Genomic DNA, 20,277 nt, shown 5'->3' on the forward strand with positions numbered 1-20,277 from the left:
GTACTAGATACTTGACAATTTATTTTTATTAGAAAAAGAAAAAAATTTATAAACATTTTAATAAGAAATTTTTAAAGATCCGCAAAAAAAAAAAAATATTGAAAATTTTGCATGTACACTTTTTAAACAATTTTATTATATAACTAATTGATAAAAATATAAAAATTTTTACAGTCCACTATTATGAAAACTGAATTTTTAATAATCGTTGATAAATTTTTAATTTATTTTTGTTTTTGAAAAATAAATATTTTAATAAAAAACAAATATGTATTATCGTTTCAAATAAAAATTTTACGCCTGCGTAATGGCGGGCTTATTTAAATCCTAAAAAAAAAAAAAAAAAAATTAGAGTGATTAATACATTCAAACTATAGAAAAGTTTTTATCGAAATAAATAATAATAATAATAAAAAATTTATAGTATTATTTAAAATAATGCATTTGACCAGACCATGAATCATTGAATATAGGAAGTGATTGGTGGGACAGAGTAACGAGGAAGAGAAGTTAGACAAAGGAAAAAGAAAAGAGTGAATAAGCGAGCAATAAAGACAGAGAAAGAAAGAGGGAGAGGTGAAGCTGGTTAGGTCAGCCGTTTTCTAAGGTGTTCTCTGGTATTATACTCATATATTAATTAGTAGTATTCTTATAAGTTGAAATCGACGAAACGAATGGAAATATTGGTTCGTATAAAAGCGATTTGATATAAATATTTATTTATTTGCCATCACTTGAGTGGTACAACTAAACAAACTGTATATATTATTGTGATAAATGCAAAGAACACAATGATATGCGAACAGAATGCCTGAGATACCGTCCAAGTTGTTGGTTCGTGCCGAAAAAGGTGTGAGTTTAAAGTCAAATTGTGGCATATCGTTTACTCGCCGAGATATACTAGGATCTTAATATCAAGGATTTTTTTAGTAAAATATTGATGTGATTTAAAATTATTGAGGAGTTATTTATTAAATAACCCCGGGAAGCTAAATTCCTGATAGTTGGGAATGAGGATGCCCGGGGAAAAGTAGCCCTAATTAAGAAAACATGGAAAAATGCATTTGGTAACACAGCTCGGAATGAGTAAGCTCGGAGTATTGTTGATATGTTGGCTCTATCAAAAACTTCCTGGAGCTCTTGCTTTTCCAGTTAGTTCATCCAGTACTTCAGGTAATACAATTTTTTTTTTTAGTCAGAAGACAATAATTATTTATTTTAATTAATATTAATAATGATTATATGAATTTCAGATTCCACTGAATCAAAATTATGGTTTCCACAATTTCACTATATTTTGGGTTCAGTTGTAATCGTAGCAATGGTATCAGCTTTTCTTGGATGCCTTTGCTGTCGACGAGAACGTCGAGCAAAAGGGTTTCAGGTAAATTAGTTTATTTAAATAACTATTGAAACAAGTGAAAATAAGAAGCTTAGAATCAAAACAGAACATTAAAATACCTTGCTTAAAATCTGATTATTTTTATGATAACAGCGATAAAATTCTGAAACATTTTAAGTAAATAAAAGAAAACAATTGATCATTTTATGTTTTTATAAGATCAAACTGGAGTAGTTATTTTTAGTAGAGAAAATCATAAAAAAATTTCGCATTGCAGATATCAAAATTAAATTTTTTCTGTGTGTTTAGAAAGTTAAAAAAAAAAAAAAGGAGCACTGAGAGATACTGTGTACAATAGTTAAAGTTACCTTGATCCTAAGCTTCTTAGAAAATGTAAATAAAAATAAAAACAAACCATTTATAATATACATACATTTATGTTATTGTAAAAATTTAAATGACCGCGTTAATAAATGGTTTTGAATGCTGCTTTTTATTGTAGGATACTAAAGGAAATAAAGAGCAGGTAATATTTATTAATTTTAAGTAATAGATTTAGTAAAATTAAATAGACTAGGAAAATTTTCTATACAAGTTTAAAGATTGAGAATTAGAAATACATAAATTTGATTTATTTTAGGAATTTAAAGATGGGAGCATAGTCGGAAGTGAAACAATTATTGAACGTGGCTTGGAGTTGGAAGTACCCCGATCAACTAATTCAACAAATCAGTTTCAATTTGAGCCTTTGACTGTTGAACGTTTTGTTCCTGAAACAAGAGGTATATTAAATAAACCATCAAAACCACCATCACCTTCGCTTATAAGCGATAATAGTCTTGATAAAGATGAAAATAATTTATCACCGTGTCAAGAATGGTTTTCACCAAGTCTACATGTGCCACGTGAACGACTTAAATATCTTCGAGAAATAGGCCGTGGTTGGTTTGGAAAAGTAGTAGAAGGTACTCAAGATTTAGATCCTGGAGGAATATCACCAAAAACGATGGGGTAGTTGTAAGGATTCTTACAGAAGAAGCGTCGACGAGTGAACGAGCGTGGTTTTTGGGTGAAGCTTTACCTTATCTTAAATTACAACACCAAAATCTGTTAAAATTACTCGGTGTTTGTTTAGAAACTGACCCTTATTTATTGCTTTTTGAATCTTGTCCCGGAGGTGATTTAAAGACATTTTTAAAATCTAATCGTCACTCTAATGAAACTTTAATTCAAACAAATATACCTATAAAAATGGCTATAGACATTTCAATTGCTTTAGATCATATGCATCGTCATGGTTTTGCCCACACTGATCTTTCAGCAAGAAATTGTCTTGTTGCATCAGATTTATCAGCTAAAATTGGTGATTATGGAATTGGTGTTGAAAAATATCCGGGTGATTATTATGTCGTTGGAGATCGAGCACTTCCAATACGATGGTCTGCGCCTGAAAGCTTAGTTTGTACAGATACGACGATTGAAACACGTACAATAACACCACAAGCCAATCTTTGGAGCTTTGCAATACTTCTTTGGGAGATTGGTAGCTGGGGAGACCGGCCTTACGATGACCTTGGTGATGATCAAGTTATTGAAATGATTCTATCATGCAGATTTTATGACCATCTTCCATTCAGAAATCTTAAGGAATCTCCAGAAAATCTTCTAGAAGCTATTAAATCTTGTCTGAAGTTAGAACCAAATGATCGAGCAGGTCTGAACCAAATAATTGAGATATTGAAAGAAAAAAACTTGGATTTCGATCTACGATGGGAGACATTAAAACCTAATACTAAAGAACCAATGAGAAGTCTCAGTTTGAAAGAACTCCGACAGAGTACTGATTCAGACTTGTGGCAAGCTGGCGATAAAGCATTTAGTACACCTCAAGCAAGTTTTAAACTTGGCCCTGGAGAACCAATCAGAAACGCTCCGTTAGCTAGAACTGATGTTAATTTAGAATCTGGATCAGAAACTGAAGAAGAAAGTTGGAGAGGTAGGGTCGAACGAGGTGCTTATACAGAAAAAGTTCGACAGAAATCTAAATCTGTTGCCGATTTGATGGTACTTGTACATATTGATTCGGATTCAGAAGCCGAATGGTCCTTAGGCCCTCAAGTTAATGAAAAACCAAGGAAGAAATTAGCATCTGGAAGTGTTGGTGACTTGAGAAGTACCGCTCGTGCAGATGAATTTGATGAGGCTCTGAAAAACTTCGCAATTCTAACTCTGTAAAAATCTTGAAAGAATCAAATGAAAAAAAGCTCAGAATCTGCTGAGTCAATTTCTAAAGAAGAAAATGAAAATATTGTAGAGTATACATCAACACCAAAAATAATTTAACATCAGCTCCTAATAATTTTGTTGATGTTGAGCTCTGGAAAAATGCTTTAGAATTTGAATTAGAACGTAAAGTTTCAGGATTTGATCTTGAGTCGATCGATTTTGGAAAATTGATTGGTGATAAATGTGAATCAAGGTCAGCTTCTGACTTGCTTGAAATTTCAATTTCTGCTCCAAATACTCCGCAATCTCGTGGTGAGGATTTATCTGTTGACAATGAGGATTTTTCTAATAGCGAAGAAGTTGAAACTGAGAGACGGAGATTTCCCGATGGCGATGAAGAGGAAGATCGGAAACATTTATCAACCCCAGATGATGAGAGAAGTTCAGACAGTGGTTTCAGAGATAAAGAATCGTGTGAAGAAGAAGAAAATCCAATACCGTGTAGTCTATCCCATTCGGCTTTAAATTCTTATAGTGCTTTATTTAATACTCCACTTTCGGCATCAACAGAGGAAGAACAGCTTAAAGTTTTATTAGAGCTTGATAATATTCTTGATGCAGAGGACTGCAAGAGCTTAGATGGGCAAGATATATCTTTATCGTCCAGTAAAATAAATTTAAATATTTTAGAAGAGGATTCTATAATTTCAGCTTTAAAATCACAACTTGATTCTCCTATTAATGATACTGATTTAAAATTAATTGATGAAAAAAATTTTCGATAAACTAGATATTAAAATTAATGAAAAAATATTGATTCTCCAGAAAAGCAAATAGAAGAAGCCTCAAATTTAGAACCAACTGAAAATACTGTAAATAAATTAGATATTAAAGATAATAAAGACACTAATTTTGTAGAAAAAACAAATGAAGAGATTCTAGATTTTAAACTGATTAGCACACAAGCTTATGAAAAATCAATCGCGAAAGATGAAAAAGAAATATTTCCTGATAACAAACAAACTGTAGAACCAGATTTAGAATTAATTGAAAAAAATGTAGATGAATTAATCGCAGAAGTTGAAAGGAATCTTAATTCTATAGAGAAAAAATTTGAAGAACCATTGGCAAAACTTGAAAGCTTAGATAAGTCAAATATTGAAGCATCGATGAAATCTCAGGATCCTGAAAATGATAATGATGATGAAGATAGTTCAACAATGAGTCTTCGTAGTGATAATTCTTACGTTTCTTTTAATCTTGATGAAGAATTTGTTGCGGCGATTAGAAATGAACTTCAGGAGAAACTTCCACGTGCTCAGATGTCGATTGTTGAGTCACAAGAATTGCGAGATGACGAAGTATCAGCAGTAAATCTTTCGGAGAATGAGAAAAAGTCATGGGAATACGAAGATGAAACGAATGAACGTGAAAGTAGTAATATTGATATTGCAATCAGATACAATGTGTATGGAACTCCTTTGAGTCCTATTCTTGAGGAACGTGAGAGCAATGCAACATCTGAATCACTTGGAGATGCATCGATCGCGTCAAAATTGTCAGGATTTTCAGAAGATGTTTTAGTTGTTGACACTAAAACAAATCGAGTTTTGCTAGTAGAAGGCAGTTTCGATTGCCAAGATGACGATAGAGATACGTCTCACGGTGATATGACAGACGACGAAAGTGCTGATTGTGATTCAAATAATTTTGGAAATAATTTATTAGGAATTCAAGACAAAATAACTGGTGTACCAATGCCTAGTCCTGAAGAAGAATCCAAGTGGCAAGCACAATTTCCTATTCAACTCCAAGATGATCTTATGTCTACAAGTTTTAGTACTGAACATGATTGGGATAGTCAGGATGAGGATGAAAAAGCTGGTGAAGATGCAACTGAAGAAGATGAAGATGATAGTTCGAGTTCTGGAGAATTTGTCTGGAAGGTATTTGATCTACTATTTATTACAATTCTGTTATATTGTTTAATTACTACAACTTTTTAAAATTCAATCTTTACAGCGCTACGACGATATACCTGAAAACGAATCAAAAATGCGGAAACTGAGGGAAAAATTGAAGAAGAAGCTGAATACGAAGACGAAGATGAAGAAGAGTTTACACCTTCTGCTTGGGATGCAACTTTAGCTCCTCATAGATCAGCATTAAGGTCACCAGAAAAAACTCTCAAAACAGGAGTAAGTTTTATTATTTTTTTAATTACATTTCATTTTTAAATTATAAATACATAAAACAATGAATGGATTTATTAATGCAAACAAAGGATTTATGTGTTAATACTTACTGTCAGGAGGATCTGGTAAGCATAAGTAACTTTTTTCAATTAAAAAAATATTACGCCACAATTTAATATTACTTGCTTGATTATTTATGAACAAAAATAATAAATTAAATTTTAAATATTTTTTAAGGATCAGAAAAAAAATGTTTGGTTTAAAAAACAACGTTATCACTGTGTTTACGAATATCCAAAAGAAACCTTAGTCCCCGAATGCCAAGGCCAAGCTACAACAACGTGGGAACCAACATCTTACGCCGGTAATTATTTATATTAAAATGAATGTATTTATACAATATTTCAAGAAATAATTAATTATGTTTACTTTATTTTAGACTGGGAAGAAATGTTGGAAGAGCCAAAGGTTGATCATTATCCAATTGACTACGAATCTAATCACGGTAACTATATTTATTTTGATTGTAAATTATTATTAAAAAAAAAAAAAAAAAAAAATTAATAAAATTTTTGATTTAGATGACGAAGAATTCTTCGTCAGTAGTGGAAATAGACCTTTTCAATTTCAAGTAGGCGATGGAAAGTATGTCAGTCAATTTTTTCCTGGAGCTGCTGAATCATCACAAGAAAATGAATCACACGAAAATTTAAAAATAAATACAGTTGATGATAATCAAAGTCAGCAACAGCAACAAATACAATTGGGTAAACTCAGACATACTAGAGATAGATTAAAGCTCAATTTACCAATAAAAAATACTTCAGACACTTCAAGCACTGTGATTATTACTGAAATTGAAACTGACCAAAATGAACAGGTCAACCGCATAAATGATGAAAGTGATACGAAAACTGAAAAGACTGAAACCAGTACAGAATCTTCCATTTCAAAAGATGACCAATCAATTATTTCTGTCATAAGATCTCCAATGGAATCATCATTTGAAAATTCAAACCACGAAGATATTAAAAGCTCGAGCAATGCAGAAAGTGACGGAGAAGTCAGCGAACTCGAGATTTCTTTTTCTTGTAAAGAAGGTGCACCGGTTAAATCATCACGTAGACCACTTGTTATTTCTCATAAAGATAATGTTGCTAATAAAAATAATCTTGCTAGTAAGGATAATCTTCCGGATCAACCTCATGATGTGATTGAAAGGGTAGATGATACATTGACCAACATTCAAAAAGTATCGGAAACTATTAAAGAACAGGAACAAAAGCTATTGGTAATGGAGAAGAAACAGGATGAAGTTCTATCAAAAGACGAATGTTCATTAAAACCGCCTGAAAATTATCATGTGATAAAAACAAGTGAAACGGGTGTTGAATAATTCAATAAATCCGTCCGTGAGCCTACTTAAAGTCCAATAAACAACTTTAGAGTGTTACTTTTTTTTTGCTTCTTACAAATAAGGTCCATATTAAAATGCAAAAAATTAAAATAAATGAAAAGTAATGAATGAATAACTTAAGTAGATGAATGAGAAAGTCTCAATGGAAAGATGAGTTTTCTCGATAGAGAGCTCAATTGGCAAAAGTCCGTCCTAATAATGAGATAATTTTCAAAAGTAATATTTTTTATTTGATATCATTTTTTTGTAAATAATTGAATGGTAAAATTACAAGCGCAATCTTGATTCATAAATTAGTTTTTAATTCGACTCTAATTGTTTCGTTTTAATCATTTTAAATGAGCGAAAAATTAATTTAAAAAAAAAAAAAACCAAGAAAGAAACATTGGTTCTTCGTTAAATAATTGTAAATATTTATTAATTTATTGTAGATGCATCGAAAATCGTGCCTATAAAATTGACATTTTTTTTTTTCAATATGTTTTTGTTATATTAAAAAAGTGTCGTGAATTGTTTCAGATTATAAAAGAAAATTCTTATGTACTTGGCGTTCAATAGCTCTCTAATATCTAAAGTATTATTATTAAAAGAAAAAAAAAAGGCAAAACGAACAAACAAGTAACAAATTAAAGAGAAAGCTAACCAAAAAATCATGGAAATAATAGAAAAACAATTTTGATAGACGCTGCTAAAGATACCACCAATTACGATAGAATAACAATAATATTGTCACTCACAAGAATTTACCCTGTGATAATGAAATTAAAGATTTTTTGTTTTCTTTGTTTCAAATGAAATGGCGATAAAATAATTAGGTAAAGCACGAAAGAAATAACAAATTTATTAAAGAGTTTTATATTGTAGTACAATTAATTTGCACATTAAGAAAATATGTTAAATTGATATTTTTTGTCGTTATAATATATAATATGTATAGTTAACTTTTTAATCTTTCGAATTGACATTAATTTCACATGAAAATGATTATTTATGTTAGATTATTTATATTGAATATTTTATTCGGAACGTATAGAAAATTTAATTTTAAAAAGAAATAAAATTACATCAGACAATCGTCTTAGAAAAAAAAAATATACAAAAGGTTTTTTTACTTCTTCACTATTAATATGAAAACAATAATAAGAAAAACGAAATAATTTTTCTTTGTACAGATGAAAGTTAGAATACAAAATGTCAAAATACTGTAATTTTTGCAGGTAAAGCGATTAGTAACGAATAAAATATTTTTATTTTAAGATAGCGGTTATGACTATTGTTATTATTAATACGCTAGATATTGTTAAAATTAAAAACACCGAACGCACCGTCGCTACAATTTGTAGGATATTATTTCAATAGAGGATGATTAATATATTGCTAAATTATGGTATTTTTTGTGTAACCCATCTTTAAGTTTTATTTATTTACACTAAGGTTTTAAAAATAGTATTTTTCTAGTTTAATTTTTTTGATTTTATAGAGGTACAAATACGTTTATGTAATTTATAAACAAATTAATTTGTATAAATATGATTTTTTTTTTTAATTTATCAGATATATTAATTTAGAAAAAAAAATTACTTATAATTTAATTCCGCCAAATAATAATAAGACCCTGATGATCACCGGTAGCAAGATGTGATTCGTCGTAGTTAAAGCTGAGGGCGAGAATTGGGGCGGAATGTCCATGTAGTCTATTAACCTGTGCAGCTTTGCCATCACGTGAGGTATCCAATAGATGAACCGAACCATCTTCTGATCCACTGGCTATTAAGCACGCGCCCATTTGCGGACAGAACGTTGATCTCACTAGATATTGCCTTTATAAAAATAATGAGTGATAAAAAAAAAAAAAAAAAACAGATACACAGAACAAAGCCAAAAGAAATTATCATTTAGTTAAACAGAGCATAACGTTATTTTAGGTCAGTATGAATATAAAAAAAAACGTACAATAATAATAGTAGATAACTCAAGCTACCTATGTTTCAACGGATAATTTCTCCAGATTTTCAGAGTACCCTGAAGATCGGTGACTCGATAGAGAAAAACAGCATTGCATGCACTGCTGATAAGAAGCGTTGGTGATGGGGCATCTCTTGATAACCATGATCTCCAAGATAAGCTTGTGATAGCAGCGTTACCCACAGTTTCAATTCTTCTTAACTTAGATAATCGTCCAGAGCCTGATTCTAATCTTAGTGATACAATAATACCTTTATCGTTTCCGGCCCAAATTAGTGATCCACCACTTTCTTCACAAGTCAGTGATAAAACCTTAGAAAAATTTTTTTTTCAAGATAAATATTTACTTGAAATTAATTCAAACCTCATGAATTTTTTACCTTTCCTCCGATTTTAGATGTTCCTCCACGAGGATAGATTCCAGTTGAAATATTAAGGACTTGAAGAAGTCCTACAGCGTTACCTGTGATAACTAAATTGTTATTAGCCGGTACAAAACCACAACAGAGTACTTCAGATCTAACTTGATCGCCTACAGTTCGTAAGCAAACAGTAGTGGAATCTTCAGTGATACCCCAAAGTCTTACAGTAGCATCTAGAGATGAAGAAACTATAAAATCATTACTGATACTCCAATCTATTGCAGTGACACCCTTTTTATGATCTTCTAATCGAACCAAAATTTTAGGTGGCGTGCTTGTTACATCACATATCGTGATTGTACCGTCAAATGAAGCGCAGCAGAGTCTTGATCGATCATTATTAGCGAATTTTAGCGAAGTTATCGCAGCTTTATGTTGATCAAATACATGATGAACACCAGCAAAAGCAAAACTTTCTGCTGTTGATTTTTTTATTGTTCTTTCTTTTATTATACTGCTTTCCGAAATTCCATCTATTGAAGCACGAGATGATAAACTTACGCAGTCAGATGGTGATCCATAGCGTAAATTAAATAGTTCAGCCCTTAATTTCACATATGATAATCGAGCTTCTGTGTTTGCAGGATTTTTTTCACGTAGAAGCTGATTTCGTCGCCGAAGGTATAGTAAGCCTAGGTAATTCGAATAAATCAAATTTTTATAAACATATTGTTTACTGACAATAGAATGATGATAATAATAACTTACCAAATCCCGGTTGACCAGAAGCTCTACGTGAATTATATTTTGCATCAAGTGCAAATACTTGTTGTTGCCACATTAACCCAGTTTTATTGGCAATTGATGAATTTGTGCTCATTTTCATATAATAAAATTATTTACTAATCAAATTACTGTATTTAACCTCAATCAATGTTTATTAATTTTGATTCATTTGATTGGAATTAAAATTTCAATTTTTTTTTTTTTAACTTCGACAATAAATATAAAATAGTTGAATTTTAAGAGAAATTTTCATTTTGACACAATTTTTTTAATGACATTTGTTGTTAAGTTTTGTAAAAGAATAATATTTTTCTCTTCCAGTTTGACCCAATTATGTTCAATCGGTAAAATCATTTTTGTATAATTTTATTTTTAATTTTTTATATTGTCATTGAACGAGAATGTAATTATAACTTTTTTTTTTTTATTCTTGATGAGTGTTCAGAATACTTTGTATTAAAAAAACACTAATTCTGCTAGTTAATTTTTTTAATTAAAACAAAATCTTTCACTAATAAAAGTATAAGTAAAGTAGAATAAAATTTTAGGCAAAAGTTTAAAATTTAAAAGTATAAAAAAATAATTCATTTGTATTGAATATTTTATCATATTTTAAGATAAGTTGATAGAAATTTGCCATACCACGGAGATTTAAATATCGAAACCATACTAATCGAATAAATTAACAAACCAGTACTCTGCCCCAAAAACGTACTTAAAAATCCGCGCCGTTCAATCAACGCCATTAAACTTGAAGGTTTCTTAGAAAATTAATGACGCATCACAATTAATTATTTAACGAACTGCAACCGTGGCAAGTCCTCAGTCCAAGTCCAGTCATAACCATGAGGAATGTGGTCATTATTAATGACGTCACTAGAAAAAACATAGTGATAACAAGTATTGAACTTGATGTATCATCAAGACTAAAATATTCCATTCTATTTGTATTCAAGAAATTAATGGATGATACATGTTACACCTTAAACATATAATTATTTAGCTTCCTCTCGCTATTTTTCTCTTTTTATCTATAAAATATAATCTCAAAACAATCTTAAACTCTCCTCGTTACGTTGCTCGTGGTATTTTTGTAATAAATTTTGACGAAAGCTATTTGAGCTCTAATACCTCCTGCTATGCCACGGTATATAATCTTGATTCTGTGAAAATAAATATATACATACATAAATTTGGTGAAAAAAAGCACACAGTAAAATAATTTTCATCTACTTCAATTTTATCAATTAATTTAAAATACTAAATATTGTAGATTGTATACTATTTTCATTATTAATCATCATCAGATATTTAATACATTTTTTAAAAACTATTGTATATATAAATTATGGCAAACTAAATTTAGAAAAAAAAATTTGTAGAAAGAAATTGTTAAAAATAATTAAAATAATAATTTAAAAATAATTTTTTTTTAGTACTAATTAAATTATTATGCAAAACCACAAAATATTATCAGATTGCTGGTGTCAATACCAACTTACACTCGAAAATATTGGTAAAAAAATGAAACTGAAATTAGCAAACATTTGATATTTTTTTATGATAAATTTAATTGTTAAATAAAATTAAAACTTGTTCAGATGACAGATAACTTTAATGTCATTATTTTTTTGGTTAATTGAAACAAAAATATATTAATAATTTTAAAAAATTCTTACAAGTAAAATTTATTTTTATTTTTCTTTAATATAATAACTATTTTGTCAAAAAATGATAAAATTATTGTAAAAAAAATTATCAGAATATAAATAAATAATTTACATACTGTAAAAACTTTCTGAAACATTTCTTCTTTATAAACTATATACAAAAAATTTTCAAAATTCCATTATAACTCTTGAGTTTGTTTATTTAAAATAAAAAACATTTGAGTTGGCCGATGGCTGGTACTTTCTGTCTCATATATACTTCCTATACAATACCATTCTGCTCATAAAGAGTAAAGACCAAAAGTAGCATACTCCGTAAGCCTCATCTAGACTTAAATCCTTCTCTGTCGCTGAAAACGCAAAAAAAGTAAGTCATATTATTATCTCATTCCCGCCAGCGATACTCTCGCCATCTCTATCTCTATTTACAATACGACAAAAATACTTACAGTTTTACCACAGTTCTTTCCAACAGTAGGAGCGACAAAGAGAGAAGATGCGAGTTCCCTCTCTCCGAGTGATCGTACCCGCCTCGATGAGAGTTGGCTCTTTGTCTAACTCACCTCAGAGCAGTCAGTTGTCTCGCTCTCTCTTCGTAGCTCGAATCGAATAACGTCGGAGGATTCTCGTCTCTCACGGCTGGCTCACGGTGCAACGTTTAAGCCTGACTCGGTACAGTTCTCTGTTCTCGGGTTCGTAATCCAACGACGAGCCATTAACATTGACGTAAATAATAATATTATTATTTAAATAACGATGCAAGCTATCAAGTGTGTCGTTGTTGGTGATGGGTAAGTAATATTATTTTTATTTTAATTAAATATAGGTGGAGTTATAATTATATTGTAAGCTACAAGTGTATGTTGATTTATCTATTGTACTGTATGAATATGGAGTGCTGAGTGTTCAGTGTAATATTGGTGCTAAAGGGGGACTAGGTCCTAGAGGGCTTAGAGAGGACGGGTGTTGTACGTGGACGCTCTTGTAGCTTGATAAAAAAAAAAAAATTATATATTATAGTATTATTTTTTACAAGCCGGGGGATATATTAATCTCTCGTTATTGCTCGTGGGTGTTCGACATACGGGCGTGGTGTAAATTTTCGCGGGTATCTGTGACGTTTATTTGCAACTGGATGTTATATGTGTTACCTAAAAAATAGAATGGGATGAGTTATTAAGGACGCTAGTGTTGGATACCTTTTCTCAGATAATCAATTTTTATCATCATTGTCATTATTATTACTATTTATTATTATTGTTATTATTTATTATTAATATTATATTGTGTTTGAGTTATATATTATTTGTACAATATTTTTCTAAAATATAATTATTTTATTTGCAGAGCTGTTGGTAAGACATGTTTACTCATAAGTTATACTACCAATGCCTTTCCTGGTGAGTATATACCAACTGTTTTCGACAATTATTCAGCGAATGTAATGGTCGATGGAAAACCCATTAATTTGGGACTATGGGATACTGCTGGACAAGAAGATTACGATAGATTACGACCATTATCTTATCCACAAACTGATGTGTTTTTAATATGCTTTTCGCTTGTCAATCCAGCGAGTTTTGAAAATGTTAGAGCTAAATGGTATCCTGAAGTACGTCATCACTGTCCTAACACTCCAATCATTCTTGTGGGGACTAAGTTAGATTTACGTGAAGATAAAGAAACTATTGAGCGACTCAAAGATAAAAATTAGCTCCTATTACTTATCCTCAAGTAAGTATTCAATTTTTACAACATTGTTTACTACATGTCTTGAGTTTCTGATGATAAAACTAATTACAGTTTAGGGTTATATTTTTTCTTTTTTTTCATCAGTAAACTATTTTTGTCAAAGTATATAATCAGTTTAAATGCGTTCAAAATATATATTATGGTTCTTAAAACAAGCAGGCCTGTATCAACTAAATTTTATGACCTTAGCTATGTCGGGTCAAAGGATAACTTTGACATCAAGAGCTACGAATTTTAAATAATTAAGACATGTGTTTCTCTTCAGGTTGTAAGCATATATTTTGAACTGATTAAATATATATTTGTTGAATAAAACAAGGGGATACCTTTAAATCTCTCTGTTAATAATTAATAAAAGTATTGACAGGGATCAATTTAATTTAGTTTTTATTTAAATGAGTTCTTTAGTTTTGAAGTAATTAATATCAGAAAAATGAATCCTCTTGGAATTAATTAGTAAAAAATTTCAAGCAACTAAAATTAAAAATTATAACCTATGTACTTGGATTAATTTTTTAAAATCATTCTAATTGTTCTAGTGTTATGATTATTTGTCATAACTTAGAATTAATGACTGATTAAAATTGTGGTCGGTAAGATTAATTTCATCAGGAAATTACTCAATCTTCTTAAATACAAAATTATCTTGTAAGATAATATGATCTGTATAGTCAAACTATAGTTGCTTTTTCTTTAAAATAAAAAACTAAGATTGACTTGAATTTAATACTGATTCATAAAGTTTGAAAAGCATTATATTTTTGATTTTTGAACAAGAAAAAAAATTTTATTTAATTGAATCAATTCAGAAAAAAAAAAGTTAATCTGATTGTTATTCCCTTCGATTGTTTGTAATCATTGTTTTCTTTCAGACTATACTTTTTTATCAGTAGTCCATTGTAGAATTCATATTTTAAACTTGAATCAACAATTCATATTATTTATTTTATAATTACCACAGCGATACATTTCTAACAAATTATCTATATTTATAATTATTTTTTTTTGTACAGGGATTAGCAATGGCTAAAGAAATTGGTGCCGTGAAATATCTTGAATGCTCGGCATTAACGCAAAAAGGATTAAAAACTGTTTTTGATGAAGCGATACGTGCAGTATTGTGTCCAGTTCCACAGGTAAAGCCTAAACATAAATGTTGTCTCCTATAATATTAATTATTTAACGACACCCGATCGACCGCAAGCGTGTGCCACCTTCGTCTTTATCGTTATTTTTCTCTTGAGCTTATATTATACTAAACTCGAGACGACGGTGTATAAAAAAGGCTGTTGGCAATATTCAACATGCGTCGTACCTCCTTGAGTTTTGTGCCGTTTATCATCATCAAAGTTATCATTAATTGTTCTATAATGTTTTTACATTCATATTAATGTGAAGATTTAGAGTTAATATACAGCGCACAATTGGTTACATAATTATGTTTTAGAAACAAAAACTTGAATTCAATCATTTTTATTCAATTATTGTTTTCTTTTTTAAAGCATTTTTTGTATAATAAATTGAATTAATATGATCGGGATTTGTCGTAATTAAAAATCGACTATCATTCATGATAAAAACAGAAAACAATATAAGTTAGTAAAAAAATTCGGATAAGAGAGTTAATCAGAGAGTCTAGTAGCTAACAAAAAACTTAAGTACTAATCAAATTTCGAATTTAATTAATCAATAAATTAAAAATTCAATAATTCTTATTCAATATACAATAATGGATAATTACAGAGTACATTATTGGTACTCTCTTAGCCGACTTTTAATATTAAGCTCTTACTGTTATGGGCTTTTTTATGATTTATTAAGAGGAATATGATTAATATTATTATTATTATTATTATTATTATTATTATTATTATTATTGGATCAAAAGTTAAAAATCTATTCTCACGCACAATTCGCAAGGATCGAGATGATAATTAAAAAAAATTAACAAATGAATTAAACAGCATAAACATGGGGGACGAAAATGATTAAAAAAAAAAATCAAGGGAAGAATAATAATAGCGAGCGCGTGTTATTTAAAAAGACGTATTCTACAGATAAAAAAAAAAAAGAAAAATAAAAAAACTAGAAAAAAACAAAGCTGAAAATTAAAAATTATAGAATGATTTTGTTTGATTCGTCCTTGAAGTGTTTAAAATGTATGCATGTTAATGAATGTGAAAAAATATAATAATAAAAGTGAAAAAAAAAAAAAAAATTAATAAATAAAACAAAAACGAGTTAAAGAATGCGAATGAGTGAGAAAATGATGTAATCAATATATAATTGTAAATAATTGCTGGAATTCAAATTTATTTCTATTATATTGTCATCATCGTGTATCATGTAAGCTACTACTAATTGAATTTAAATCGAAGAAAAAAAAAACGTTAATTGTTTTTTATAAATATATTTGAGTATATATAAGTATATACAAAAATGATTACAAGAATCGATAATTAATTGTAAGTTGATAATATTAATAATAATAAATGAATAAATAAAATTTAAAAGAGAACATGAATTTGAAAATATACTGATTTTTTTAAAATCATGTTTAAAATAGTATTTTTTTAATTATTCTCGAAAGTAATAATAATTTTAATTAGTCAAATATTTAATGATCTTGGTTATCATAAAAAAGATAAGTGTTTCGAAGAATTGATGCATAAATATAATTTTTCGGATAATGAATCGATAGTCTGCCAAGTATCACTGCTATCGATTGATTTATTTTCTTTCGAGATATATAAAATAATTGTTATAAATAAATGTATAATGAATATTCGATCCGGAAAAATAAAACAAAATAGGTGTAATTTCATTTGCTTTATTAAATGGGTGTTTATTGAAACAAAGTACATTACTCTATGATTATTTATTATCATTAATCATTATAATAATTTCTATAATTTGTATTATATTAAATATCTTTATGAATTTGTATATTTTTTAATTTATGAGGTTGCTTTCCTGTTACGATAACAATTATCATTGTGTTTCTTTTTATTTATTACGCGGCGGTATCAAAAAATGTTTTTATCATTGCGGCAACTTGTTCCGGTGTATATTTGATATATTTTCCCGGATTTTTTGAAAACGGAGTATTGTGATATTTAGCATAAAAATGTTTGTATTGTGGTATTAATGATTGCTGCAGTTCACGTAGTAATGTTTCACGTAAACGTGCATCAGGGACTGAGTATAATCGTTGATTCTTTGCAGCTTCTTCAAGTTCACGAGAAAAACCAGAAAATCGTTCTTTTAATATTTTTGCTGCTAAATCTGAAACATAATATTTTTTTTATGATTACTTGCATGGTTTGTTTTAAATAAGCATGACTGGATTTTAAAATACAAACCAGAATCATCTGGTGGTTGTTCAAGATATACTTTAGCCTTAGCAAAAGTAGCAGCTACGTAATTAGCCTTGTCTTTAATAAGAAAATCTTGATACGTTTGCGCTGCTGTAGATTCTGCTAACAGTAAAAGTTCCATTAAAGAACTGTTACGTAATTTGTCAATAACGTAGTTGTGATTGTTGAGACGAAAGAGTGCACGTAATGCTGGATCTGAATATGAAGCATCACTTTTGCTGACTAATGCAAGATTTAACTGAGCTAATACTTTTTCTATAAATAATTTTAGAGTAATAATAAATTAGTACTATTAAATATTGCAAATAAAAATCAAATAATAAATGTTTAATATTTTTACTTATATAAACTCCAACTAAAACACGATGAGTGTTATCAGTTTGTTTAGCACTTGATGTTGATATCGAATCAACTTCATTATTTTTGCGTAATACAATCCCTGCAGTTTCGGCATTTTCTGATAATTGTTCAAGAAACACAAGAACATTACTCGTTGACTCAGCTACAGTTCCATCCTTTGGTAATGTTGTGCCTGATTCATTTCTTACACTTTCAGCGAAATCTTCTAGAGCTTTTGCACCCTAAAAAAAAATATTAATAAATTATTCATCATAGTTTTTTCTTTTTAACCAAAATTATAGATAGATTTTAATATATCATTTACCGTAGCGTTCAGAGTATTTAATATAGACGCAAATTTTGATCTCAAAGCATAATCACATCCTTCAACAGTCCGCTCAAGATCGGGCTTCAAATCTCCAAGATGCTTTAGGATCGGAAAAACAACAAGTACAGCGGAAAAATCACGTCTAATAATACATCTTTTTGCACGTGCAGCAATGCTTTCACCATCATGAGCTACAAGATCCATGGCATCGCGGACAGTTGCCTCTAATACCTGAGGCTGCAGAGGCGCTGGAATAATTCTAGCAACTAGACTTCGTTCAGCTTGCATAAGTTTATGGAGCCCAGCCGTCAATAACAGATAATTTTCCATTTCTTGTTCATCAGGTGCTGCATCTTCAGGTGCATAACTTAGTGGTGCTGGAGTAGGTTTTCTTGATGATGGAAAAGCGAGTCCCAAGCCAGTTGACTGCGAAGCTCTCATTAACATTTTACTAGCTTTTTTCTCTATAGCATGCTGTAAGCGGCGAGATGTACGGCGACTGACGGTTTCTCCACCAGTCATTGAATGTCGATGAGCAAATTTTGCCCTCTAAAAAATTAAATAAATCAATACGTAATTATAGTAGGCCTTTCTTTTACTTCTAGTGGTTTTATATTATTACATTTAATCCCACTAATATATTTTGCGTAGTGTAAAAATTCAAGTAACGGTTAAATAAATATAATATTCAGGGATAGTGAAGTATTTATTTATTATTTTTTAAGTGAAATGATCAAGGTTAATTGTCAACGATTTTACTATTGTACAATTTTTTAGTTTGCCATTAATTAATGTAGAAGATGTTAAATTGAGAATTAGTTAAAAATAATAATTAATTAATTAATAATAAATAAAATAATTAATAAGAATTAATGGAAATAAATTATTAACTCAAATATGCGTAAAGATAAAAATTAAAAATAGACGAAAAAAAAGTTCATTTGAAATAATGATGATAAAAAAAAAAATATTTATATTTAAATAAAATATTCTTACCGGCATAGGACTACTAGCATGTGTACTACCACCACTAGCACTTCGTTGATGTTCTTTGAGAAGTTGTAATGACCTCAACACAATAGCAGAACGTACAGACGAATAAATTTTTGAATGTCTACGATGACCACGTTCATCCAACCAATTAGCGATTTTGACAAGTTCTGCTAGAGAATTTTCGGGTAGTTGATTTAGTGATTGAGGTGCATCTTCACCACTCGTATCTTCATCGGAACCAATTAAATCTAATAAAACTATAGGTAAAATAGGTTTGCTTTGTCTGGCTAGGATATCGTGAAATTCGGAGCATAGTGAGTCTAATCCAACTCCGAATAACAAGGATATATTTTCTAATTCAACGGAACTTGGATTATTCTTCTGAAAGTATCTTTCTGCATTATGAAGCCTATTCATAGCATCGAGAAAACCTTCGAGACCACCCGGACCGGTAGGTCCACTTCTAATAGCTCCTTCAACTTCTTGGCAAACTCCATAGTACCCAATAGCATGATCTAAAGCTGTCAATGTTCTTTCAATATCTAAAAATAAATTAAATATGTTAGATTTAGAATAATTATTATATTCGTTAAAGCAAGTAACACTTACTGTGCTGCTGTGCTTGAAGATTTCCAGTTTCATTGTAAACTGGTAAAATTGTTCTTCTTAATGTTGCTAATCTTTGCTCTAATGATGTTAATATTGCAACAACACCAGATGTCAATTTTCTACTTCTCTCTTCAGTATCTCTCAACGCATCTAACGCAGCTATTTCACTTTCTAGTTTACATTCTATTTCAAATCTGCGTTCTGATGTATCACTTTTATTAAATTGCATTTTTTTTCTATTTAATTCCTTTTTTATTTACATAATTTGACAGATTTGACACCCATGTAACATGAACTGTTTTGAAGAGGTTATAAAAATTGTGCAGTGTGGGTTCAAAGGGAACACACTATACCAAAAGAAATAACTAGATCAAAGTGATACGGTTATTATTATTTATTAGTCGATAGAATACACTCAAATAATTAATTATTATTTTTTTAATGAGCCTTTATTATCTGAGATCGCGTCCACAGCTGTAGAGGTTTGTAAATCTGAATTCCTATATTATCGATCCAACTCCTAGTTTTTGACGCTTGGTGGTGTTGAGGCGTTTTTTGTTGCAGCTCGGCCACCAGAGGCGTGACTGCGCTGACAGTACCGCCACAGCAGGATGACGAAAGCGCTATCTTTTAGTATAATTTTAAATTACTTACTATCTTCGTTAATTCGAATGTAAGTATCTTTTTTCACAGATTAACAGATTCGGTAGAATCTGGCGCCAAGTTCCGTTGTAAACGGAGCGCCAGACTACCGACTGTATTTACTGTAAGCATCACGTTTTTTAGAGGTTGCAAATTTATTTTTTAATCTACGGTCCTTTTTTTTCTTAAATTTGTATTATAACGGTAGTTCATACCTTATTTTCCTGATATTAATTGATTATATCTAATTATAACAATTAATCTGCTCAATATT

At 29.8% G+C, this 20,277-nt stretch overlaps 4 protein-coding genes across 6 annotated transcripts; 2 read left to right on the forward strand and 2 right to left on the reverse strand.

The window, feature by feature from the left end:
* Positions 1-559: 559 nt before the first annotated feature.
* On the forward strand, positions 560-8,562 carry LOC141526780 (uncharacterized). Its single transcript, XM_074241867.1, is given in 13 exon segments — positions 560-1,173; positions 1,254-1,384; positions 1,845-1,868; positions 1,983-2,327; positions 2,330-3,677; positions 3,680-4,234; positions 4,559-5,514; positions 5,591-5,618; positions 5,621-5,808; positions 5,811-5,888; positions 6,001-6,127; positions 6,203-6,268; positions 6,345-8,562. Coding segments are annotated over 13 exon segments (4,776 nt in total). The 5' UTR covers positions 560-1,058; the 3' UTR covers positions 7,160-8,562.
* A 30-nt stretch (positions 8,563-8,592) lies between these two features.
* On the reverse strand, positions 8,593-12,549 carry LOC141526777 (WD repeat-containing protein 13). Of its 3 annotated transcripts, XM_074241864.1 has the most exons (7): positions 12,413-12,549; positions 12,080-12,313; positions 11,276-11,456; positions 10,276-11,169; positions 9,526-10,199; positions 9,162-9,457; positions 8,593-9,000 (listed from the first exon to the last, which is right to left on the reverse strand). In XM_074241864.1, exons 4-7 carry the CDS (start codon positions 10,391-10,393, stop codon positions 8,769-8,771), a joined length of 1,320 nt encoding a protein of 439 aa, XP_074097965.1. In that variant the 5' UTR covers positions 10,394-11,169; positions 11,276-11,456; positions 12,080-12,313; positions 12,413-12,549; the 3' UTR covers positions 8,593-8,768. The 3 variants fall into 3 exon arrangements, with proteins under 3 accessions (XP_074097965.1, XP_074097964.1, XP_074097966.1); XM_074241863.1 differs by having other exon boundaries at positions 10,276-11,456; XM_074241865.1 differs by having other exon boundaries at positions 8,862-9,000; positions 9,134-9,457; positions 10,276-11,456.
* Positions 12,550-12,565: 16 nt separating this feature from the next.
* Positions 12,566-16,576, forward strand: LOC141526779 (ras-related protein Rac1-like). Its single transcript, XM_074241866.1, is given in 4 exon segments — positions 12,566-12,754; positions 13,311-13,666; positions 13,669-13,697; positions 14,729-16,576. Coding segments are annotated over 4 exon segments (576 nt in total). The 5' UTR covers positions 12,566-12,719; the 3' UTR covers positions 14,885-16,576.
* Exo70 (exocyst complex component 7) lies at positions 16,530-20,071 on the reverse strand. The gene is made up of 6 exons (XM_074241862.1): positions 19,362-20,071; positions 18,756-19,294; positions 17,757-18,308; positions 17,433-17,673; positions 17,078-17,347; positions 16,530-17,000 (listed from the first exon to the last, which is right to left on the reverse strand). Exons 1-6 carry the CDS (start codon positions 19,588-19,590, stop codon positions 16,729-16,731), a joined length of 2,103 nt encoding a protein of 700 aa, XP_074097963.1. The 5' UTR covers positions 19,591-20,071; the 3' UTR covers positions 16,530-16,728.
* Between the last annotated feature and the right edge of the window lie 206 nt (positions 20,072-20,277).

Source organism: Cotesia typhae, unplaced genomic scaffold (assembly GCF_013202065.1).
Source record: "Cotesia typhae breed Kobodo isofemale line unplaced genomic scaffold, CoteBio_Ctyphae contig_36, whole genome shotgun sequence".
NCBI classification, from domain to species: domain Eukaryota; kingdom Metazoa; phylum Arthropoda; class Insecta; order Hymenoptera; family Braconidae; genus Cotesia; species Cotesia typhae.

Coding starts and splice junctions, on each gene's coding strand:
- LOC141526777 (XM_074241864.1), bottom strand. CDS start 10,393: ATGAAAATGAGCACAAATTCATCAATTGCCAATAAAACTGGGTTAATG. Junction 9,458..9,525: donor CATCTAAAATCGGAGGAAAG/GTAAAAAATTCA, acceptor AATTTTTCTAAG/GTTTTATCACTGACTTGTGA. Junction 9,001..9,161: donor AATTATCCGTTGAAACATAG/GTAGCTTGAGTT, acceptor ATTTTTATAAAG/GCAATATCTAGTGAGATCAA.
- Exo70 (XM_074241862.1), bottom strand. CDS start 19,590: ATGCAATTTAATAAAAGTGATACATCAGAACGCAGATTTGAAATAGAA. Junction 17,674..17,756: donor TAAATACTCTGAACGCTACG/GTAAATGATATA, acceptor ATTTTTTTTTAG/GGTGCAAAAGCTCTAGAAGA. Junction 17,001..17,077: donor ACAACCACCAGATGATTCTG/GTTTGTATTTTA, acceptor ATTATGTTTCAG/ATTTAGCAGCAAAAATATTA.